The 25894-nt window shown below is 37.1% G+C and overlaps 2 protein-coding genes, 1 long non-coding RNA gene and 1 other non-coding gene across 7 annotated transcripts in view; 2 read left to right on the forward strand and 2 right to left on the reverse strand.

Moving 5' to 3' along the window:
- Positions 1 to 25894, reverse strand: part of CENPP (centromere protein P) — a 223143-nt gene that overhangs the window by 48373 nt on the left and 148876 nt on the right. The gene's annotated exons all lie outside the window — the stretch shown is intronic.
- The window catches only part of ECM2 (extracellular matrix protein 2), a 36773-nt gene that overhangs the window by 2954 nt on the left and 7925 nt on the right, over positions 1 to 25894 (forward strand). For 2 of the 4 annotated variants that reach the window (XM_067744935.1, XM_067744932.1), the window contains exons 2-7: positions 8167 to 8479; positions 12371 to 12559; positions 14754 to 15326; positions 17594 to 17709; positions 19346 to 19481; positions 24875 to 25032. In XM_067744935.1, the coding sequence (XP_067601036.1) occupies positions 8191 to 8479; positions 12371 to 12559; positions 14754 to 15326; positions 17594 to 17709; positions 19346 to 19481; positions 24875 to 25032 (1461 nt within the window). In that variant the 5' untranslated portion in view covers positions 8167 to 8190. The remainder of the gene's footprint in view (positions 1 to 8166; positions 8480 to 12370; positions 12560 to 14753; positions 15327 to 17593; positions 17710 to 19345; positions 19482 to 24874; positions 25033 to 25894) is intronic. The other 2 variants (XM_067744933.1, XM_067744934.1) reach the window with 2 other exon arrangements.
- On the forward strand, positions 1996 to 2102 carry LOC137228469 (U6 spliceosomal RNA). The gene has a single exon (XR_010945260.1). It is a non-coding gene; the product is annotated as a U6 spliceosomal RNA (small nuclear RNA).
- LOC137228053 (uncharacterized) overlaps positions 16635 to 25894 on the reverse strand; it is a 32693-nt gene continuing 23433 nt past the window's right edge. The window contains exon 3 of the long non-coding RNA XR_010945123.1: positions 16635 to 16820. This is a non-coding gene — a long non-coding RNA (uncharacterized lncRNA). The remainder of the gene's footprint in view (positions 16821 to 25894) is intronic.

Genomic DNA, 25894 nt, shown 5'->3' on the forward strand with positions numbered 1-25894 from the left:
CAATTTTTCATATACAATGGTTGGCAATCAAATGCCATCAGGCATAGGAAGAAACAGAAGAAAATGGTTAAAAACCTAGAAAGAAATAACAGACAATAGAAATAGACATATAGAATGTCCTGAAATGGAGTTTTCAGACTCAGACTTAAATAAATGTGATTAATAAGTTCAAAACGTGAAAAACAAGATTGAAAATTTCAGTAGAGAAACAGAAACAATAAGAACCCACTGAAAAGCCGAAAAACTAAAAAAACACAATAATAGAAAAATAGAAGTCAATGGATGGATTTAATATCAGATAAACCATAGCTGAACAGATAATTAGTGAATGGAAGGGAGGTTAGTGGAATAACCAGAATCAATCACAGGGTGAGAGAAGGATAAAAAATACAAGAGAGGGAAAGTGACATTAAAGACATAATGAGAAGGCTATCATACGTGTCACTGTAGTTTTGAAAAGAAAGAGGAGAGAGAAGTAGGAGAGTATTATTTGAAGACGTAAGGGCTAAGAAATTTCCAAATTTGATAAATATCAGTCCACAGATTCAAGAAGTGCTATGAATCCTATATAGGATAAAACCAAGTAAATCATATCTATGTACAACAGAGTAAAACAGCTGAAAACCAAAGCCAAAGAGAATATCTTAAAAGCAACAAAAAAAGTTACTTTTAAAGGAGAAATAATTAGATTGACAGATGACTACTCAACACAAAATATGGAAACAAGAAGATATTGGAATGAAATCTTCCAAATGCTGAAAGAAAACACTTGTCAATCTAGAATTCCATATTTAGCAAATACATCCTTTCAGAATGAACATAAGATATAAACATTTTCATATGACCAACAAACAAAAGAACTGGTCATCAGCAGTCCTGCACTAAGGCAATTACTAAAAGGTATTTTTTAGGAAGAAAATAATCCTGATAGAAGACTGGAGATACAGAAAGAAATAAGAAGAAAGAAAAAGGATAAATGTTTAGGAAGATCTAAATCAGTGGTTCTTAATTGGAGGCAGGCTGAATCCTTCCACCCCCAAGACACATCTGGTAATATATGAAGACATTTTTGGTTGTTATAACTGAGAGGAGGTACCTACTGGGTAGGAGCCAGGGATGCTACTAAATATACAAAGGCCAGCCCCCCACCACAACAAAGGAATTATCCAACCCAAATGTTAATAGTGCTAAGGTTGAGAGAGCCTGATCTAAATGAACTTTCAGCATAAAATAATAATAATCTTTTGAGGGTTTAACAAATATAAAGAATTAAAATATACGACAAAAGTAGTATATGTTCTAGGATGAGGTAAGTAAAGTTAAAGTCCAGAAAGAGGTAAAGGTACTAATTTATATTAGACTTGATAAGTTAAGGATGTATGCGGTAATCTCCACAAAGAACTTTATAGTGAAAAGTATACAATTACTAATGGAATAATAAAAACTAAGCAATCAATTAAAAAGAAAGCAAGCAAGAATGGAAAAGAAAAACACACAAAGAACAGGCAGGACAAATAGAATGCAAATATTCAGAAAATATATTTAAATTCAAACATATCAAGTGTTACAGTAAATAAAAATAGACTTTCTATTCCGATTAGAAGATAAAAATTGTCATATTGAACTAAAAATGATACGCTAATAGAAAATATATTGAAAATATGAAAGGCTGAAAGTAAAATGATGCAAAAAATATATTAAGTAGACATTAATAAAAAGAAAGCAGCTACATTAATTAGACAAAGTAGATCTTATGACAAAACACACTACTAGAGATACAGAAAGTACCTAATGATAAAAGCACCAGAAATATATAACAATTCTAAATGTGTATATACCTATACCATGGCCTCAAAATATATTAATAAATATGACCAAAGTGACTTATATTAAATTTCATCCAAAAATAAACCCAAGAGACAATATAGTTAAAAACAACAGAAAATCTATTATTACATTATTTATAAATTAAAAATTACAATTAAGAACATAAAAGTGCTCACTTTGGCAGCACATATACTAAAATTGGAACAATACAGAGAAGATTAGCATGGCCCCTGAACAAGGATGACATGCAAATTTGTGAAGCATTCCATATTTTTACATAGAGAACAGACTTGTGTTTGCCAAGGGGGAGGAGGGGAGGAGGGGAGGGAGAGGGATGGGCTGGGAGTTTGGGCTTGGTAGATGCAAACTATTATATTTAGAATGGATAAACAACAAGGCCCTAATGTATAGCACAGGGAACTATACTCAATATCTTGTGATAAACCATAATGGAAAAGAATATAAAAAAAGAATGTATATATGTTTATAATTGAGTCACACTGCTGTACAGCAGAGATGGGCACAACATTGTAAATCAACTATTCTTCAGTTTAAAAAAAAAAGAAAAAAGAACATAAAAATATTTCCAGAAGATATATGCACAAGAGTGTTTTGTTTTGTTTCATTTTTTGGCCACGCCATGCAGCTTGTGGGATCCTAGTTCACTGACTACAGATTGAACTCGTGCCCTTGGCAGTGAATGCTCAGAGTCCTAACAACTGGACCAAAAGGGAATTTCCACAGGAGTGTTTACAACAGAGGAAAAGTGGAAAAAATTAAATATCCATCACCAAATTGTTTGTTACATAACTTATGGAATGAAAATAGAGTGCACAGACCAGATAGATTTACATACATTGACATATATGTCCATATGACCACACTTTATTACTGAATGGAAAGAAAACAGATTGCAGTATATCGAACAATTCCATTTATGTTTAAATATATATGTTCATATATGTTTAGAAGGTATCATGAAAGATACCCTTAAACTAGGGGATGGGAAACTATGGCCCATAGGCCAAATTCTGTTTTTCAAAGTGCCATCAGAATACAGTTGTGGCCATCCATTTACTTGTCTATGGTTATTTTTGGCTACAATAACAAAGTTGAATAGTTTTAACAGAGACTGTTGTCCTGCAAAGCTAAAAATATTTACTCTCTGGACCCTGAAGAAAAAGTAGGTCTACCGTTGTACTAAACTATGAATTATCGTTAAGGCAACTTGTTTTTTATGCCTGTGTATCATTTTGAGTTTTTAAAAATTATGTACTAGTTTTAGAAACTTAAACACATCTTAAAAAGCATTGATAAAAAAAGATTAAGAACTCAGGAGAAAGAAAACTGTGTGAACATGGCTTATCTGTAAATCTCTTATGGGCCATGATATGAACAACAAATTGTAGCTCAATCTAAGGAAGACTTTTCTGACAGAGCTGTCTGAACATGGAAGATAAAGAACTTCCCATTACTGGAAAAGCAGATGACTTCAAAGATTCATTCAAAATCTGAGTTCTATACAGTGAAGCACCATTATAAATGATATAGATTGCTAGGAAGCAAAAGCATCACCTGGCCACAATGAAAACACAAACTGAAAGTAGGATCATAAATCAATGAACATGCAACTCTGACTAAATAAGCATATAAGCATACCACAGAGATGTTGTGTGTATGGTTACAGACAACCACAATAAAGCTAATACTGCAACACAGGGAATCACACAATTTTTTTTGGTTTCCCAGTGCATATAAAAGTTATGTTTACAGTATACTGTATTCTATTTAATGTGCAATAGCATTATGTCTAAAAAGATAATCAATGTTCCTGTCTTAATTAAAAAATACTTTATTGCTAAAAAAATGCTAGCCATCATCTGCGCCTTCAGAGCATAATAATCTTTTTGCAACAGTAACATCAAAGATCACTGATCACAGATCACCATAACAAATATAGTAATTTGGTAATAATGAAAAAGTTTAAAATATTGTGAGAATTACCAAAATGTGACAGCATGAAGTGAGCAAATGTTGTTGGAAAAAAGGTGCCAATAAACTTGCTTGATGCAGGGTTGCCTCAAACCTTCAATTTGTTAAAAAATGCAGTATCTGTGAAGCATGATAAAGTGCAAGAAAACGAAGTATGTCTGTACTGTCTCCACAGTTTTGTCTTTTCCAGAATGCCATGTAGTTGCAGTCACACTGTACTAGCCTTTTCAGATTGGCTTCTTCCACTTAGTAATAAGCATTTAAGATTCTTTCATGTCTTTTCATGGTTTGAGAGCTTTTCTTTTTAGTGCTGAATAATACTCCACTGTTTGGATGTAACACAGTTTATTTATCCATTCACCTACTTAAGGATGTCTTGGTTGTTACCAAGCTTTGGCAGTTATGAATATAGCTGCTGTAAACATCCATGTGCAGGTTTTGGTGTGGATATAAGTTTTCAGCTCATGTGGGTAAATATTAAGAAGCATGACTGCTGGATTGCAGGGTAAGAGTATGTTTAGTTTTGTAAGAAATTGCCAAACTGTCTTACAGAGTGGCTGTATGGTTTTGTATTCCCACCAGCAATAAATGAGAGTTCCTGTTGCTACACACCCTTACCTCACAATTTGTCAGTGTTTTTGATTTTGGCCATTCTAACAGGGTACAGTGCTATCTTGTTGTTTTAGCTTGTGATCTACTATTTTAAAAATCCAGATTTGGGAGAAGAAAGTAGAAATTCTGGATGATAACTGTGGATTTGTCTAGTTCTTGCAGCTATACCAGTTTTTTTCTTCATGTAATTTGAATCTGTACTGTTCAGTGTATAAAGGCTTAGAATTGTTACATCTTCATGAATAGATCCTTTTATCATTACATAATGGCTCTCTTTATTCTTCTTCATCTTATATTAATATAGCCATCCACTTTTTTTATTGAGTTAAATATGTCTTTTCTTAAAACTTTATTTTATTTATTTTTTTGGCTGCATTGGGTCTTCATTGCTGCGCGTGGGCTTTCTCTAGTTGAGTCGAGCGGGGGCTACTCTTCATTGCAGTGTACAGGCTTCTCACTGCGGTGGCTTCTCTTTTGTGGAGCACGGGCTCTAGGCATGTGGGTTTCAGTAGTTGTGGCACATGGGCTCAGTAGTTGTGGCTCGCAGGCTCTAGAGTGCAGGCTTAGTTGTGGCGCACCGGCTTAGTTGCTCCACGGCATGTGGGCTCTTCCCAGACCAGGGCTTGAACCTGTGTCCCCTGCATTGGCAGGCGGATTCTTGAGCACTGTGCCACCAGGGAAGCCCCCACTTTTCTTTTGATTAGTGCTACCAAAGTATATATTTTTCCATCCTTTTAATTTTAATCCATTTGTATCTTTATTTAGCATGAGTTTCTTATAGGCAGCATAGAGTTGGGATTTTATTTTATTTTGTTTTATTTTATTTTATTTTGTTGTGGTGGGTCTTAGTTGAGGCTGCAGTCTCCTTAGTTGTGGCATGTGAACTCTTAGTTGTGGTATGCATGTGGGATCTAGTTCCCTGGCCAGGGATTGAACCCAGGCCCCCTGCATTGGGAGCATGGAGTCTTAACCACTGGACCACCAGGGAAGTCCCTAGAGTTGGGTCTTAATTTTTAAAAATTCAATGTGGACAGTCTCTGTGGCAATTAATAAATTCACATTTAATATGATTTACATGTAATATGTTTTGGATTATTTCTATTACTCCACGTTATCACCTTTATTGGTTTATTAGCTATAACTCTTGTTTTTTTGGTGATTACCTTAGGGCTTATAGTATGCATCTTTAACTTATTACAATTATCTTCAGTTGATATTCCACTTTGCTTATAGTATTAGAACATAACAGTATATTTACACTTCCTCTTTCCTCCTTTCTGCTTCTGTTGTCATACATTTTACTTTCACTTAAGGTAGAAACCCCAAAATACAGTATTATTATATTAATCAACACAACTGTTAAACAGATGACTGTATTAAACTAGCATCTTTTAAAGAGATTTAAAAATAAAAAAGAGCATTTATCTACATATATGCCATTTCCTGTGATATTCATTCCTTTGTGTAGATCCATAATTCTATCTGATATAATTTTCCTTCTACTTTAGCATTTCTTACAGTGCAATTCTGCTGGTGATTAATTCCTTCAGCTTCTCTATGTCTGAAAAAGTCTTTATGTTGCCTGTGTTTCTGAAAGACATTATCACTGAGTATATAAGTTGATTTTTTTCAGTACCTGAAAGTCATTGTTCCACTGTCTTCTGGCTTGTACTGTTTTGAATGAGAAGTCTTTTATTCTATTCTTAACTTTGTGTCTTTTTCTCTGGTCACTTTTAAGATGTTCCCCTTATTACTGGTTTTAAAGCAATTTGATTATGATGAATATTTGACATAATTTTCTTCATATTTCTTATTTTGGGGGTTTATTGATCTTGGATATGTGGGTTTATAGTTTTCATCAAATTTGGAAAATGACCAGTCTTTATTTCTTCAAATATTTTTGTGCCTCCCTAGTCCTTCAGGGACTGGAACTGGACATAAATTGATCTTCTTGAAGTTGTCCCATAGTTTGAAGATGCTCTGTTCATGTTTTTTACTGGTCATGTGTGTGTGTGTGTTTCATTTTGGATAATTTCTGTGACTATGTTTACAAGTTTACTAATTTTTTCCTGCAGTGTCTAATGTGCTATTCATCCCTTGCAGTATAGTTTTTCCTCTCTCACATTGTAGTTTACATCTTTAAAAGTTCAATTTGGATTTCTTTAAATATCTTTCCTCTACGTTCTTGAACACGCAGATTATGGTTTTAATAACTTTTAATGACCTACTTAATAATTATGTCAGCTGTGCTATGGATGGGTTTCAATAGATTGATTTTCCTCATCATGGGTCAACAATTCCTGTTTCTTTGTGTGCCTGGTAAATTTTTGCTGGATTTCCCAGTACTTGTTGGGTGCTCTGGGACATAGTTAAGTTGTTGCACACAGTTTGATCCTTTCTGGAGGCTTGCTATTCAGTGCTGTAAATGGGATCAGATCAGCCGTTAGTCTAGGGTAAATTGTTTTCTCTGATGTGCCGATGCCCTTCTGAGCACTCTGTCTGATGCCCTTTGCAGTACAGGTTCTCCACTATGACTGGTGGACACACAGAGTCTGCCCAGCCTTTTCTAGCCTAAAGGATGTTTTCTTTTTGTCCTTCATGGTAGTTCTTTCTCAAGTGTTGAGTAGTTTTCTCATACAAATGTGCTAATCATACTCGGTTGAAGACTTGATATCTTTGGAAGTCTTTTTCAGGGTAGCTCTCACCTCCCTGTGCTCTGCTCTGCAAACTCTTGCCTCTCTGGCATCCCCAGGACCCCAGGTTTTTCGGTTTCTTTTTTCAACTCAGGGAGATTGTTGGGCTCTGCCTGGGTCCTCACCCTGGTCTTCAGCCTCGGAAGGAACTCCCTCCAGGCAGTGAGCAGGAGCTCAACTTGGATTTTCCCCCTCTCAGGGATTTCTGTTCTGTGCTAATCCATGTTCAAGGTTTGAAAAAGTATTCATTTCTCAAATATGTTTTTCAGCTTCACCATGTGCAGGGCCCTGTACTCCTCTTGAGACCAGCTGATTAAAAGTTACTCTTTGTCCCTCTTACCTCTTTATAACTGACAGTAGTTTGCTGTTTGCTGTTATTTTTATTTGGTGCAATTATGCTCTTTCCCCCCAACAAAGAAAATTAGAACAGTAGAGAATAAAATAATAAAATATAAGAGCTGGGAAAATGAATTGTGGATGATGTTAGTCACAGAATGACTTGGCAGAGAGGTGGAGAGAAACCTCCTGAGTAACCTCTGAAAACCTACAACACAGTGGTTCAGAGAGGGGTCGGCACACTATGGCCTGGGGGGTAAGTCTGACCCACTGCCTGTTTTGGAATTTGTGTACACAATTGTACACATATAATGTACACAAACTGTGCACATATCACGTACACAAACTGTGTACATATCACATACACAAACTGTGTACATATTGTCTACCTTCATGTTACAAGGGTCGAGTGGAGTAGTTATGACAAAGACTGCATGGCCTGTAAAACCTAAAATGTTTACTATATGGTTCTTTATAGAAAAAGTTTGCTCATGTCTGGTCTAGCAATAAAGTACTAAAAATTATTTGATTCTGACAGAAAAATTCTAAATTCTGACTTGGCAGTAATACTATAGCATAGAGCCCATATATTATATGTGTTATATCTCACAGGCTTGCTGCTGAGGGATATAGGCAATTATAGGCCAATTTTCAGAGGTAAAAATTTAGTCACTAACTCTAAAATTCTGTTTCATTCTCATCCTAGGAATCAAATAGTGAAAAAGCAAGCATGAAGTTTTCAAGCTTGTATTGTTTTCTTCTGCTTCTCGTTATTCAAACTGACTTTGGACAAAATGAAGAAACTTCTAGGAAGGAAAGAAGGAAGATGTATTATAGAAGACAGAGAAAAAGTTCCTCGCCCATCCACAGATCCAGTAGACAGCTTGGAATTCAGCAAATGAGGATGGTTACACCAGCAGCAACACTTCCCATGGTTAACTTGGATTATAGTACGGAGGAAAAGTTTGAATCCTTTTTAAGATTTCCCGGAGTAGAAGCAAGCTATAATGTGTTACCAGGTAAGAAAACAGTAGGAGAGAGGAAGAGAGAGAAACTCCAAAAAGAAAATTTTTTAAAAATTCAAGTTATTATATTATCTTTTGGTTTAATCTACAAAGATAAATTTTGAAATAATTTAAAAAACCATTCACAGAATATACTTATAATACAAATTATTGTAAAACAGAAAAAATATTACTTATCCTATAACTACATTTATAAAATCATAGTTACTATTTTGGTTTATTATTTCTAGTCTGTTTACTATGCCATGTATTTAAAATAGTTGTAATCATAATATAGTAATATACATGTCAAAACTGCTTTTTCATTTATCATGATAGATCATCTAGGATATAGAAATAAATGATTCAGATGAGTCTATGAACTCACGGCTATTAAATATTTTCAACCACACATGAAGTTAAGCCACTGAATTTATTTTATATAGACCAAACTACTGAATTTTTAAAGTTTGAAAAGATTGGAAATTCTTCCGAAGATTTCAACTAGGCATTTTTAAACACTAATATTTAGTTGGTCCACATTTTTCCAGGTTTGGAAGGAAAAAGTAATTATATTATACATATGGTACCATTACATAAAACTTTCAAAAGAATGTATCACCACATAATGTTCTGTGACCAATACTTCATACATTGTCTCAAGAAAACCAAATGCTTCTAAATGATGTTATTTCCACGAAGTTAACAGAAATAACATACAATTACCATGAAAAGAGACAATTTAGGTCACATTTACAACATGATTGAGAGAAGAAAGAGCCTGGAGGCAGGGAATTTAAAATGATGATTATAGGGTACCCATAACTCTTAAAGAACGATGAGGTCAATTTCCCTAATTAAGTGGAAAGATATCCAAGCTATAATAATAGAAAATAAAAAGGTTGAAAAGTAGTATGCATAATGTGATCTCAAATCTGTTTTAAAAAATATGCAGCATAGGGTGATGTGCATTAAAAGGTATAGAAGATGTATACGAAAGATTTCTAAATTGTCCTAAAATGTTTTCCAGTGGTCTTACAGTACAATTTAAAAAAATTGTGGGTTTCCCTGGTGGCACAGTGGTTGGGAGTCCGCCTGCTGATGCAGGGGACACAGGTTCGTGCCCCGGTCCGGGAAGATCCCACATGCTGTGGAGCGGCTAGGCCCGTGAGCCATGGCCGCTGAGCCTGCGCATCCGGAGCCTGTGCTCTGCCAACGGGAGAGGCCGCAACAGTGAGAGGCCCGCGTACCGCAAAAAAAAAAGAAAAAAAAATTGTGGTAAAATACACATGACATAAAACTTATCATTTAACCATTTAAAAGTGTACAATTCAGTGGCATTAAGTATATTCACAATGTTGTGCAACCGTCACCATTATCTTGTTCCTGAACACTTTCTTCACCCTAAAAGGGAACTACATATATATTAAGCACTTACTCCCCATTTTCTACTCCCCGCAATCCCTGGCAACCACTGATCTTTCTGTCTCTATGAATTTGCCTATTCTGAATATTTAATATAAAAGGAGTCCTATAATATGTGGCCTTTGGTGTCTGACTTCTTTTACTTGGCATAATGTTTTCAAGGTTCACTCATGTTGTACAGTGTATCAGTACTTCATTCTTTTTTTATGCTGAATTATATCTCATTGCAGAGAAATACCATGTTTTGTTTATCCTTTCATCCATTGATGGATAATTGCGTTGTTTCCACCTTTTGGCTACTGTGAATAGCACAGCTACGAACATTTGTGTACAAGTTTCTATCTGAATTCTCGTTTTCAGTTCCCTTGGGTATATACCTAGAAGTGGAATATCAGGTACCTAGGAGCTGGGTCATGTGGTAATTATATGTTTAATTTATTGAGAAATTGCCAAATGTTCCCCAGAGAAGCTATATCATTTTATATACCCACCGGCAATATACAAAGACTCCAATTTCTCCACATCCTTGCCATTATTTTCCATTTAAAAAATATAGCCATTCTTGTGGATGTGAAGTGGTTATCACATTGTGGTTTAATTTGTATTTCCCTAATGACTCTCAGCATCTCTTTATGTGCTTATTGTTCATTGTATATCTTCTTTGGAGAAATGTCTATTCAAGTCCTTTGTCCATATTTTAATTGGGCTGGCTTTCTGTTGTTGAGTTATAAGAGTTCTTCATGTATATTCAAGATATTAGACCCTTATCAGATATGATTTGCAAATATTTTCTCTCATTGTGTACATTGTCCTTCGACTTTCTTGACAATGTTCTCCAATGGACCAAATTTTAAATTTTGATACAGTCCAATTCATCTATTTTTTCTTTTGTTGCTTGTGCTTTTGGAATCATATCTAAAAATCCATTGCGAAATCCAAGGTCATGCTTTATTTTATGAATATTATATTTTACATCTTATATTTAGGTTTTGATCCATTTTGAGTTAATTTTTATATTTGGCATGAGGTAGGGGGCAACTTCATTCTTTTGCATACGGATATACAGTTGTCCCAGCACCATTTGTTGAAGAGACAACTTTTTTCCCCATTGAATGGGCTTGGCACTTTTGTCAAAAATCAATTGGCCATAGATGTAATGGGCTTATTTCTGGACTCTCAATATTCCACTGGTCTATATGTTTATCCTTATGCCAGTACCATACTGGTATAAGCTGATTATTGTAGCTTTGTGGTAAGTTTTGAAATCTGGAAGTGTGAGCCCTCAAAAAATTTTATTTTCTTTCAAGATTTTTTTTGGCTATTTGGGGCCCCTTATAATTCCTTATGAAATTAAGGATTAACTTTTCCATTTCTGCAAAAAAGGCTGTTGGAATTTTGATACACTATAGTACTTTTATAATCAGGAGACAACTCCTGATTATATCTATTTTTTTTTTCCAGGGGAGAAATTGGATGGGTGGGATTAGTTTACTGTAAGTATCCAAATGAGAGATGGGTAGGGCTTGAACAGGGTTGACACAGCAGTAAGGGAAAGAAGGGGACAAATGTGAGAGCTCATTTGCGGGGACAGTGGCTCAACAGATGGAAAAGAGTTATCAGGAATAACACTAGGATTGGAAGGAAAACATCCCCTCTAATATTCAAATTGACTGTCTAATGGCCTGCTTAGTTGACACACATATCCATGTATCTACAACACTCTATGTAGAGAAAACAATATACTAAAACCCACTGCACTGTGTACTTTAAAAGGGTATTTGAATTGTATTTCAATAACACAACTATTCTAAAAAATAAGAGATTGTTGCAATGTCTCATCGAGAATTCAACGTAAAAAGCACCACAAGCATACAGTCTTATTTCACCTCTCCATCTGCACATCAGGAAGGGTACAATGTGGGCTCATTCATCATTAGTGCTGTTCCAGCTCTCTGCTCTCTGGCATGTGATGGAACTATACTGCTTTTTCTCTTCTGAAGTTAGATGTAGCCGTATAATTTGCCTTGGTCAATATAATTAGACATGTTTAGAGCTTGTGTGTTATTTGCAACCTCACATTCCCACTGCTGTGCTGGTCATCAGGGCAGCCTGCTTGGAGATGAAGCCTATTTTTTATCCTGACAATATCTACATTGGACACATAGCAGGAACAAGAAATAACTGAGATTTGGGGGTTGTTTGTTGCTGTTGTATAACTTAGCCATCCTGACAGATGCAGGATGGAAGTACGATTCAGGCTCAAGTTACCATGAGGAGGTCACTCTCAGAGCCTAAGTAAGAGGGGTTGAGAATACAGCATGTGAAAAGCATTTCAGAGGGTTACACCTGTAAGATACTTTTATCCTCTGCATGAAAGAACATAGAATGTTATTCTTGTGTGGGTCTATCACATTGGGCTCACTTCCATTCACAAGTGCTAGTAATCATACAAGGAATTTAAATGTTACTGTTCTCTTCTAGGAAAGAAAGGACACTGTTTGGCAAATGGGATGATCATGTATAACAAAGCTGTATGGTCTCCTGAGCCCTGCACTACCTGCCTCTGCTCGAATGGAAGAGTCCTTTGTGATGAGACCAAGTGCCACCCTCAGATGTGCCCCCAAACAGTTACACCTGAAGGAGAATGCTGCCCCGTCTGCTCTGATACTGGTACAAATATTTAGCCCAAACAAAATATCACATGTGATTTAGTCTTTAACTTCCATTTGTTTTTATTTTGTCACTACCTTAAATTTTAAATTATGATAAACTAGTCATAGGGTACTTAAAATATTGGCACAATGATGCTAAACATGGAAATTATTTGGGAAATTGCATGATAGGGGAGAGAAAAATAAAACATCTTGGCTTTAGAGTTCTAGCTCTATTAGAATGAGTAAACTCAGACCAGATCACATTCCACATTTGACTTGCAGCATTACAGATGTAGTGATAGAATTTACATAGCAAACAGCTCCCATGTTCTTAGTATGCGTGAAGAACTCTGCTTAGTTCCTTACATGCATTATCTCACTTAATTCAACTCAGTGTGTTTACAGTTATCAACCCAAATGAAGATGAAGAACTCATGGTGAACAAAGGGAGGAGTGGTTTGCATCTAGAGAAAAAGCCCAGTTTTCCCAGTTTTCCCAGTCTATGTGCAGTTTTCCCAGTCTATGTGCAGTCATTACTGCTCAGGTAATCCTAGGGAAATAAAGGGCAGTGGCCCTGGAGCAGTGGCTTTCTGTTGTGGCACTGCTGTGCACAGAAAGATCACACTATGAGGTTTTGTTGGCTGCTCACTGTGCCTTATCTATGAGGCTGATGCAGTAGAGGACTCTAGGGAGGAAGCCTCAGGACTCCTGCAAGAAAAGCCTGGCCAATAGCTTATGAAATAAATAAATATGTGTTAAATAATTCGATGGGAAGGGATACAGATATTTTCTGTTGCCTATGATCAAGGTAGATTGTTTCCAAGCACACAGGATGATCACAGGGTGGTTACCTACAAAAGTCTCCTACCAGGAAGAACATCAGAACATTTAGGAACTGTATTTTGGTGTATACTACTAATTATTTTACTAAGCTATTATGACTTTAAAAAATGTTAGAAAATAAAAGTTTTTAATGAAACTGACTCCTTGGGATATGAAACAGAAGATTTATAAAGGCAAGATCCAGAAATTCTCAGACATTTTTCAAAGGACTTGAACTATTATTCTTGAAATGCTGTGGTTATTTTGGAAAAATAAACTTGGATATACAGAAAAGATTTTAAACGTTTCAATATGATAGTTTTAGTTTCATTTTGCTAATTTTTTCCTACTCTCCTTTTGCATGTTCTGTCAGAGATGTGAAAAAAATAACTCACAGACTTTATAATACATACTGACTTGAAATCTCAAGTAATTCCTTCACATAATTATATTTTGAGTTCTTTTTTGGGGGTGATTTATGTATGGCATTAAATAAAATCATAGAAATGATTAAGTAAATTTTTATATTTTGATGAAAGAAAATCTATGTACTGAGCTCACTTTTCCCTAAAACTCTTCATTCAGAGGGTGAGTCTAAAATCCGGTCTTTGTCAAGTCTTCCCCACTTTCTGCCAAAGATAATAACAGCTAAATACAAATGTAGATAAACTTTCTACTATTATATATTATGCTATCATCATCATGGAATAATAAAAAGTACTCTTGTGCATATGTCTAGGTTAAAGAAACATCATCTAAATCCAGGACATCTTCTATAGGTCTCAAGAAGTAAAAATAATTTAAGTACAGAGTCTGGGAGGAAAACAGAAGAGAATTTTCTATAACTCTAAATTTCAGAGGATGCTTTTAGGCCCATGGAGCTGAAAGAAAATCAGACAGATATAATAAATCTATAAATAAAAGCCAATTTCACTACCATAAACAAGTAAAAGGTACATCTCTTTCACTTTTTTATGTCTGACAGTGTACAAATTCTTACATTATCAATAAGCCCAATTAACTGAACAGTATCTACTATAAAGTTATCACATCTGATTATATTACAATCTCACAATAGGACTGCTTATGGTAAGCAATATATGGTAATATTATTCCCTCTTTAGTCACCAGATAGCATGATACTTTAGTAAAAATAAGTATTAAGGCTCACAAGGAAAAACAAGAATTGCCTATAAAGTCTTACAAAACAGAAATAAAGTTTATTTATTTCTATTAAAACTTCAAACAAAAATTTCAAGATACATTTCACATTTAAACTGCACTCATATACCTACAGGGAATGTTATTTACTAACCTAATTTTCACTATGATTTTTCCTTTCATTAATACCACAACTTGCCCCTGCTGTCTTCTCCTTATGTGGTCAGTAGCCTCCTATTTGCTACTCAGTAGTATAGCATTAAATGACAGAACTGAATTTTCTGGTGATTCTTCAGAACAAAGAGAACCTACCAGTTTACTTCATAAGCAACAGCCGTCTCCTTGGGTGGAAATGCATCAAGCACTGAGAAAAGAGGAACTTCAATTTGAGGAGGAAGAAGAAATTAAACAAGATGAAGATAGGGAGCAAAAGGAAAAGATCCCTAGACCTGGAGATTGGGGGAGACCTCCCAATGAGCGACAGAGCAGAGAAGGGGGAGAGCAGAGACCTGGAGAGAAGGGGAGGCAGGCCCATCAACACAGAAACCCAGCAAGGGAGAATGAGAATGAGGATGAGGACGAGGATGAGGACGAGGACGAGGACGAGGATGACGATGACGCCGTCAGAGGAGATATGTTCAGGATGCCCTCTCAACTCCCAATCCCAGCTACCCCCAGGGGCATACCACCTCTGCCAAGCAGGTGCTCTCTGTCATACAAAACCATCTCCTGTATCAGCGCCGACCTCACACAAATACCACCGCTAACAGCACCAGAGATAACAAGTCTGGAGCTCATAGGTAAGAGATGTTGACGTTAAATTGATTTTGTGGTTAACTCCCATTGTCCTATGAATGTTATATTTTAATTTTATAATATAAGTTGACCCCAAACAGATTAATTTCACAATCTTCAAACATAAAAACTTTGCAGAAGAGATAGGTGTTTACTGCAGAATAGCACCATCAGGTATAAAGTAAATTCCTCCAAGTGAAACCATGATTTCCTATTGACTTTTTTCTAAAGCCAGGTTTAGAAGGTATAATTTATATATAGTAAAACATTATTAGCATGTTATTCTTTGAGGGTTTTTTTAAGATTTTTTTTTTTGATGTGGACCATTTTTAAAGTCTTTATTGAATTCGTTACAATATTGCTTCTGCTTTACGTTTTGTTTTTTTGGCCGCAAAGCATGTGGGATCTTAGCTCCCCAACCAGGGATCAAACCTGCAGCCCCTGCATTGGAAGGTGAAGTCTTAACCACTGGACAACCAGGGAAGTCCCTGTTATGCTTTGAGTTTTGACAAATGCTTACAGTCAATACCACAATCAAGATATAACATTTCCATCACCTCACCAAATTCTCTCATGTCCCTCCTTTCACCAGCCCTGATGTTTTCTGTCTCTAGAGTACCTTTTCTAGGATGTCATAGAAATGGAATCATACAGCATGTAGCCTTTTCAGCTGGACTTCTTTCATTTATCATAATGCTTCTGAGGGCTATGCAGGTTGTGGCGTTTATCAGTAGCTGGCTCCTCCTTACTTCTGAGAGGTGTTCTGTTGTTTGGACAGACCACAGGTCTCAGGTGAAGAACATATGGATTATTTCCAGCTTGGGGCAATTATGCATACAGTTGCTATAAACATCCACATATGGATGTTTGTGCCGACCTAAGTTTTCTTTTTCCTAGGGTATATACCCAGGAGTGGGATTGCCGAGTGCTACAGTAAAAGCATGTTTAACTTTATAAGAAACTGCCAAACAGTTCCTTAAAATGGCTGTGACACTCCTTCCAGCAATATCAGAGAGTTCCTGTTGTTTCCCCCCCTCTTGTTTTAGCCATTGTGGTAGGCATGGAGTGGTCCAGACTTTTTGCCCACATTCTTATAGGGCCAGGAAGAGCTCTGAGTGGAGGAATGGCAGAACAGATACGTGTGTGAGGCTGGCTGGTGGGGAGACTGGGACAGTGAATGAGTCTTGGCAATAAGGCCCATGCTGGGGATAGCTCTGAAGATGCAGGGGTGAGAGAATCTGAGTGGGGTTTCAGATGTGTCTTGGGGGAAGTAACAGAAATAAACTACCACAGAAATAATAAATGATCGTATAAATAAATACTCAATGGTCACAGCGTGACCCCTTTAATCTGGATAGCCAATCTGCAATAGGACATTTCTGGTGTTATGGCCTTCCTGATACCATGTTCACATGACCTCCTAAGGAATTCTTCTCATGCCCAGAGTGTCCTGCTCCAGCAATGCCCCCTCCTTCTGTAGCCTGCATGCCAGGTGTGCTCTGCCATTAAAACAAAACAAAACAAAACAAATTGTGAAAGTCTAAAGTCTTATGAAAGATGAATGACCTGTGCTCAGTCACAGTATCTTGGTTTTATAAGAAGGTCACCACATGATTTTTATAGTACTCACTATTTCTGATAGGCTCATTTTCTGGCTTTAAAAATCATTGACTACTGTATTTAATTAAATGTCAAACCAAAACCCCATAAATTAAAGCATGCAGGAACTTCTATAGATTGAAGTCACAGAATTATAACATAAGATCTGGAGGCAATCTGAGAGATTATCTCCCCAAGCTTCTTACTTAGAGGAAACTGATGCTCAAAGAAGGCAAGTCACATGCCCAGGGTTTCACTGTAAAACACAGTATATTTCTGGTCCAGGGTCTAGGAAATGTCAATAGGGAAATACAAAGAACTATAAAAATCAGTCTCTATAGCACCTTCCATAAACACATCTTTGTTGTAAAATGCATAATGTTAACAGAATTGTCTACCAAACCACATTCTGGCTGTTTTAAAGCAGCTTCATCTAAAACATGATGTACTAGAGCATGACAAGTCCTTAGAGTGAAAATTTTGACCATATGAAATAGTCTAGTCCCAGTCTTGTTTTTTTCCTAAACACTCATTTTCTTATTTAATACCTATTGTCCTTGCTATAAGTATTGCTTTTCCTCCAGATAAAGCTCTCTTTTGCTATCTATGCATGTGCATGTATACATGTATTTATAGGCACATAGGCCTAAAACACAATTGCTACGTGTCCTAGGCAATTCTATCACCTCCATTCCGGACGAAGCATTTAATGGATTACCGAATTTGGAAAGGCTTGATCTGAGCAGAAATAATATCACCTCTTCAGGCATAGGTCCAAAAGCATTCAAGGTAAATAACATGCTCTGACTTCTAACAATCCACGTGGATGGCTTTTTCATGACTTGTACTGTCAGTGGGTGGAGATGGAGAAGGAAGGAAAAGTAAAATGTTTTACTGGAGTTTTCTCTGAAGAAAGTTTCTGATGTCCCTAAACTGTAGTCAAGTTTTATCTTGAATATAGTATATTGTTTTATAGGTTTCTAGCTGTTTTTCCTATGCTTTGTCCTTAAAGCACCCACAACAGCATGAATGACAAAACTAATGTTTTGAATTTATAGAGGAGTTTCTCCCTAAGTAGCAGAAAACATGTTGAAATATGGTCTCTTAGTACATGAGGTATTTCTGGGAAAAAAGGAGAGCTTATCTGGAAATTCTGTTAACATTTTCAGGCCAGCAATACAAAATTTCCTTATTTTGTGCTATCTGCAAAATCTGATAAAGGATACTTCAGCAGGAGGGGGTTCTAGAAAGACAAATGGGCTCAGATGAAAATTAACATGGGGATACGCTAGGGAAAGAGAAAAGCACAGAGTAAACCTTTGAAAGAATCAGATTTAAAATTTTTTTTTAAAAGGGAGAAAACAGAGTATCAAGGACTTTCAGAAAAACAAAGGCAGAAGAAAGGAGGGGTTTATGTGTGTAAACAAATACTCATAAATGTGTACGCTTAAAGAAGCCCAAGTAAAACAAGTTACATGCCAGGAGGTCAAACTTTATCCCCTTGGGTGGTCTTCTGTCCACTCTTTGGACAAATCACTGGCCTCTTACAAGCTCAGTTCCTGGTTCTCATATAGATTCTGGAATGCAGACGAGAGAGCTCCAGACACTTGGTGTCCACGTTCATGTGAAAGACCTGGAGTCCTGCCTCATGCTAGTCGTCCTGATAGAACAACAGTTGGGACTTGTGCATTTCCTGTATTTGATCAAAAAAGAGGACACTGTAGGAAATTACCTTTTTCTTGTTTTGGGATTCTCTGTCCCATTTCCAAACTGCTGAAATTGACTCTGAGCACCACTGATGTAAATCATTCTGTAACTTTGGTAGTGTAGGTTAGTTTGGCTAACAAACAAATGTGGCTATGCACTCTCCAGACAGTCAAAACTGTTTGGGTACCATATAGAAACAGTTTGTTACATTTGTAGCATTTAATTTTGAAGAATTTCCACAATCGTTAGTGCTATTTTATGACTCTGTCTCTACTTAGTATAGATGGAAAACTGAGTTCACAAACACATTGAAAGGGTTCAAATTGCTGTCTTGTTAGCATCTATGACAGATTCAGATTATTGCATGTTTTAATTAACTTTGTGTCTACTGCTGAGAAGTTGAAAACCTAAGATCTAGGAAAATATGACTGGTCCAGTGGCGATAGGAGCGTTCTCTTGCTTTCTAAAGTCACCATAAAAATATGGGTGAGTGTGATGCAAAATCACCAAATGTAGTTTGCTGAAAATACCAGGGAATAAATGCTATTAACAGGACCAACATCTACATGGCAGGGAGAATATGGGGATTCTTGTCTAAGCCTGAGCAACTGAAGGTTTGTGAAACTTTAGTAACTACCACAAACTGACCATTAAATGACATATATGACTGTACATCTGTGACAAGATAAAAAAGTAATTTTGAGATTTGCCTTTTAAGCTTCTAAAGAAGTTAATGCGCCTGAATATGGATGGAAACAATTTGGTAGCGATTCCTTCAGAACTACCATCTACATTAGAAGAACTTAAAATCAATGAGAACAATCTTCAGGTTATTGATGAAGAAAGTTTATCAGGTATTTAACATTTGACTTTATGATATGTGTCCATATAACCTTTCTTCTGTAGTTGTGTGGAAATTTTATTTGCAATATTGCTAAATGAATAGCTAGTAAAATTTTTTTAGGTCACGTTACCATTTTAAGTTGATAAAATTTATTTTAACTATTGACTGGTGAAACTTAAAAAAATGTATTTTAAACTCCCCGTTGTCTTAAAAATGCATTTTATAAATAAACTTTCACTGATTTCAGGTTTTCATCATTCACAATACAATAACTAAATTACAAATCCATAATATCCTAAGAGTTACACTAACATTCCCCACACAGCCAGGTGTTCTGGTGCTGTGTTTGTACCGATGTTCTTGGTATCAGTGGTGATAACACAGTATCATGGCTTGTTGAACGGGTCTCCTTAGATGCACAATACACCCCATACACAACTCCCACTGTCTCTGAACATTTTGCTATTTTTAACTTGACATGTTTTGGCAAATGAGAATTATGCATAAAATATAAGTAAATGAGCAACTATGTGAGGCTGAGGGGTAATCCTACAAACAAAGTACATAAACTTTAGCACATGCACTCTATATGGCAGTCACTTTGGCTTTGACAGTCTTGTTCCCTAGAGGGCTGCTCTGGCACTTGTCCATGAGACACATGCACCCCACAGGGCAAGACAAATGATGCCCATGGGTGTGTGGTTGCCACGACAGCCTGGCTTTCCCATGGATGGGTTTTAGTGAAGGTGCCCCACATTCTGTTCATTTGATACAACTGGAATTTACTCTTAAGACTGTTTCTGGACTAGCTGGATAACTAAAGTTGTCATATTATGAACTCTGTATAAAAGAGGCAGTATTACATTTACCTTTTTGTGAATTCTAGCTATGTCTTTATATGCTTCTTTAAGACAAAAACTGCCTAATTTTTCTTTTTATCTTCCTAACAGTCTAGTGTAGTTCTTGAAGTATAGTGCTTAACATTTTTTATTTGATTTGAAATATATTTATTAGGTTAATGTTGATAACCAAGGCTTTAAAGGAATAAAACAATTCCATTATTTCCTTTCATTCCTCAAAAAACTTCATAAGGACAAAACACTTCTGGTGATGGGGAAAAAACAATAATGAGAACTGCCAAATCTGAGGATTACAGAGTTATGGAAATACTCTATTTCCAGATGGATTTCGGGGTACTTAACAAACAAAATTTGAAGGTCTTTTGTCATATGGAAAAGACATTAGAAAGTTCAATTTCTAACTGCTAGGTGAAACAGACCAAAGGAACACTTAATTTAGGACAAGTGTACTAATGGGTTATATGTGATCTACATGTGAGATGGTATTTCTAGCAGTGTTATCAAAATGACATGTTTTAAGTCCTTATTTGGAAGGTGCTCTCACACATTCCTACAACTGCTTCTCCACACGCACTTCCCCCTCGTGAAAAAATTTCCATATTCCCAGAGGGTTGACTGTGTTCCAGGGTGAACACTGGCCTCTTCCTTGATCCACCTCCCATCTCTACAGTCTGAGCACCTCACAGGCCTTGGCCCTGTGCAGGCGGCCAGTGAGGAGCCTCTGCACTGTCACCTTGTCCAGAGAGGCCCCTGTAGTGTGTGGCCCAAAGGCCTCTGTCTTTAGTCCCGTTCCAGTGCTGGTCCCTCAGGTACTGAGTTCTTAGTTCTGCTCTAATGCTGGCCCCTCAGGTACTGGGTTTTCTCTTGACTGCTGTAGCCACTGGGGCTCCTCAACTCCTGTGAGTCCCACTGCTGTGGATGGTCAGGTTGGCTGGCAGTGAGCAAGGCAAGCCCAAGCACAGGCCACTGCCAGTGCTGTGACACTGCTTTTCTGGGTGGAAGCCCCTGGCTTGACCATCAGTGGTCTGTAGCACTTCTGTTAGCTCCCTCATGACCCTTCAGGTTTTATATATATAGTTCCAGAGAAGTGGGGAAGCAGGGCACTCCAGGGAGAGAAGCAGTATGTACAAAAGTGTGAAGAAACAAAACAATTTGGATGCTATGGGAAATCCAGTTTCATGGATCTTGGATGCAGTGTGTGATGGGGAGTGAAGAACAAAAGATGATGTGAAAAGGTAGGAAGGAACCACACAACAGACAGCTCTGCACATGCTATGCCAAGGTGCTGGGAGGTCATCCAGAATGCACTGAGAGATGTGCATACCCACTACAGAGAAAAGGAAGGTCTTAAAATTGAAGGGAAGGTGAAAAAATAGAAGGGAGGGATAGCAGGAGAAAACTGGACATGCTAAAAAATGTTCCTGTCTTCATTAATGTTAAAAACAAAACAAAACCCATGATCATGGTGTCCTTTCTAGCAATGATGGTGGTGTGGCTATCCAGTCAGAATATCTATGAGATCAAGTTCTCACACAAGTCTACCCATGTCTATAACCTGTTATGTAGCTCCCCGCCCACAATGGGAAGGACTTCCTACCAACTTCCTGCTAATAAATCCTCTTTCTGCCACAGTCTAACCTACAAGAACCATCTCTACCTCCATCCTGTTGCCTGTTACATATAGGAACGTACATACTATCTATGTATATACAATATACACATAAGCCAGAGAATAACCGTAAAGTAATGTATAATATTAATTTACATTGTTGTGTTTTGTTTCTCTTTCTTGTGAGGTCATGTAATGACCACCAGTCTACTTCTATTATCTATTTTCCTCTGAAAACTTGTATTACATTCCAAAACCTCAACTATGTACTAGATAATTATGCTGGATTCTCAGTATCTGTAGTTGTGGAAATTAAAGAGTTTTGGTTATATGAGGAAATAGAATCACTTATCATAATTTACTAGTTGGCCTCCATAATTCCTCTCTGTCCTTCAGCTGATGTTAAAAACACCAGCAGATTAATATTTTGTCATGCTGTTCCCTATCCAGAGGCTGCTTGTTGCCTAGAGAAGGAAAGTCAGACCTTATTTTCTGGTGCACAAAGGCCCTGCACAGCCCACCTCTGCCCTCTCAACAACCTTCATCCCCTCTTGCATATGGCCCACTCCAGGGCTGGTCTCTTTCCTACTCCTGAGCACACCCATGTGGGTTCATGCTTCCATGAGTTCACCTGGCTGCCTCACCCTCCCATGTCTACCTACATCTTTCTGTCTTGAGAATCTAGCCCCACTCACACTTCCGTACCACTCAGGTATACACTGCCACCTCCTCCTTGTCATGTTCTAGAATCTATGATCTGTACTGCTGATGGTAGTATCTTTTGTTTATCCTTAGACTATGTTTTACTTCTCTGATATGCCTAAGAGTAGGATCTGAGTTGCACAGAGCATTTCAGTGCAGTATCCATGACTTGAGTTGAATATGAAAACATCCCCTATTCTGAAAATTTTGGCCACTGAACAAACTCCAAAGTTAAACCCTGAATGTCTGACTCAGATACCTCTGAGTATCTTCACTGCTGAGCTGTCCATTTTCCTTTAAGTTTCCAGTTGATTTGGTCATACCACTCCTGAGACCAGTAGAAACAATTTAGAAAAATCTTGTTTGTAAAAAGGCCTTTCTTGGTAGCTCAATCTGAATGTGTGGAGAATTTTTGATCATTCTCCTTTCAAAACGTCCATCTGGCTGCACTGTCTGCCAAGAGTGAACACTGTGATGGGAATTCACTGCTAAAATTCTCTTGTTCAGAGACTGAGGGTTTGCCAGGCAGAGAGTGCTCCTTCAGTGTCCTGGAAAAAGGAACCACTCATTGCATTACATTCCTCATACATCCTTGATTATTCATACCTGTCTGTCTTTGCAAATACTTCGAATGACCCTCTACAACCTTCTATTTCTCATCTGCCTGCGTTCCAAGTCACTGCTTGGCCATTGCTTCCTCTGTGGGGTGCCCTGGCCCCCCAACTCCCTCCTCTGGCTTCTGTTCCTTATACAAACTTTCCTTTCCATACTGTACATTCTTGACTTCCTTTGTCATAGATTAATTGACAATAAATGCATGGGTTTATTTCTGGGCTCTCTATTCTGTCCCATTGATCTATGGGTCTGTTTTTGTGCCAGTACCACACTGTTTCAATTACTGTAGGTTTGTACTATAGCTTGAAACCAGGGAGTGTGATATCTCCAGCTTTGTTCTTCTTTCTCAAGATTGTTTTGGCTATTTGGGGTCTTCTGCGTTTCCATACAAATTTTAGAATTATTTGTTCTAGTTCTGTGCAAAAGGGTATTTTGATAGGGATTGAACTGAATCTGTAGACTGCCTTAGGGAGTATGGTCATTTTAACAGTATTAATTCTTCCAGTCCATGTACAAGGTATATCTTTCCATTTGTTTGTGTTGCCTTCAATCAGTTTTTTTTCATGAATGTCTCTTGGTTTTCTGAGTACAAGTCTTTTATCTTCTTGTTTAGATTTATTCCTAGGTTTTTATTCTTTTTGATGGAAATGGGATTGTTTTCTTAATTTCTCTTTCTGATAGTTTGTTGTTAGTGTATAGAAACTCTACAGATTTCTGTATATTAATTTTGTATCCTGAAACTTTACTAAATTCATGTACTAGTTCAATAGTTTTTTGGTGGCAGTCTCTAGGATTTTCTGTATATAGTATCATGTTGCCTGTAGTGGCAATTTTACTTCTTCCTTTCCAACTTGGATTCCTTTCACTTCTTTTCCTTGTCTGATTGCTGTGGCTAGAAATTCCAACACAATGTTGAATAAAAGTGGTGAGTTTGGGCATCCCTGTTTTATTCCTGATCTTAGAGGAAATGCTTTCAGCTTTTCACCATTCAGTATGAAACTGGCTGTAGGTTTGTCTTATATGTTGAAGTATGTTCCCTCTATACCCACTTTGTTGAGAGTTTTTATCACAAATGGATGTTAAATTTTGTCAAAAAAGCTTTTTCTGCATCTATAATAAAAGATCATTTGACATTTATTCTTCAATTTGTTAATGTGGTGTATCACATTGATTTTTATTGTGGATATTAAACCATCCTTGCATCCCTGGGATAAATCCCACTTGATCTTTTGAATTTGGTTTGCCAATATTTTGTTGAGGTTTTTTGCATATACATTCTTCAGTGATATTTGCCTATATTTTTTTCTTTTTTTGTGTGTGTGGTGTTTTGGTTTTTGTATGAGGGTTACAAACTTTCATCATACAGCACAACAGTGATTTCTCTACAGGTCTGCCTCTCCTAGACCATGCATTCAGCATTGAGTCCTGGCTGATCTGAGCATTTGGGATTTGCAAAGTACTAGGGAAAAGACTCTAAGGGGGCGGGGGATACAAATAAAGAAGCTACAACATCAGTCCTCCAAATAAACTGAACATTTCACATGATATTTTGAAAGCCTATAGAAATTACATGTTTTTTAGTTATCCTAATGTCCCAATAATTTTATTTTTTTATAGACTTAAATCAATTGGCCACCTTAGAATTGGAAGGAAACAGTCTCAGTGAAACTAATGTTAATTCTTTAGCTTTCAAACCTTTGAAGAGCCTATCCTACCTGCGTCTGGGAAGAAATAAATTTAGAATTATACCACAGGGTCTTCCTGCTTCTATTGAGGTACCAATATCTTACTTATAATATTTTATATTTTAAATACAGTACACTATGACAAAACAAACAATATATTTTAAAAGGTTATTGTGATGCATATTAAACTCAATAGTTTTGGTGCTATATACAGAATTTACTATAATCTGAGCACTGTTTTCAAACAATACAAAATTATGAGTCAAAATTATAACTACTAGTAGAAAATCTTGATAAAGTGAAAATTGGTTCTGCCGACGGCTCTTGGGGAGAGAACAGGGAAGATGAACTGAGTATTCAAACAGAAACTACAACTTGCAAAAAGTACCTTGACTTGCAAAACTGTCTCAAACTGGAACTGTGACATTCATCCCAGTCTGTTCCACCCAGAGTCCCACATGGACTAGCAGTGACCCTGTGAAGATGGACAAGATTTGCAGAGAAGGCTGCTGACTGTGCCAGCAGCACCCACCCCCACCCCCTTCCCACAGCTTACTAGTTCTAACTAGCTCCTACCAAGGGCCCAAGCACTGTCGTGTCTCCATCCCCTCTGGAGACACTCCCTGCTGCCCAAGTGTGTGGTCTCTCTTGCTACAACAAGGAACACACTTAACTAAGGGGGGACTCTGGGGGTCTTCCCTGCTGAGTGTACGCCCCAACTTCCTGCATTAAGAAAAGAGGCCTGGCAGATCCAGCTGACTCCTAGGCCACCTCCTCTGAGCTCTGTTTCTGCCGCATACACAATCAGACAGCAGGACGAAGCTTCCTACTGCTGTGGATGCAGTGAGCCAAGAGAGGGCCATTAATCTCAATATGATACTGCTGCTACCACAGCCACCATGCTTCCTCTTCCTACTTCCAGATTAAGATAGACCTTTAGAATTTACCAAAA

This window comes from Pseudorca crassidens, chromosome 7, assembly GCF_039906515.1.
Source record: "Pseudorca crassidens isolate mPseCra1 chromosome 7, mPseCra1.hap1, whole genome shotgun sequence".
NCBI classification, from domain to species: Eukaryota; Metazoa; Chordata; class Mammalia; order Artiodactyla; family Delphinidae; genus Pseudorca; species Pseudorca crassidens.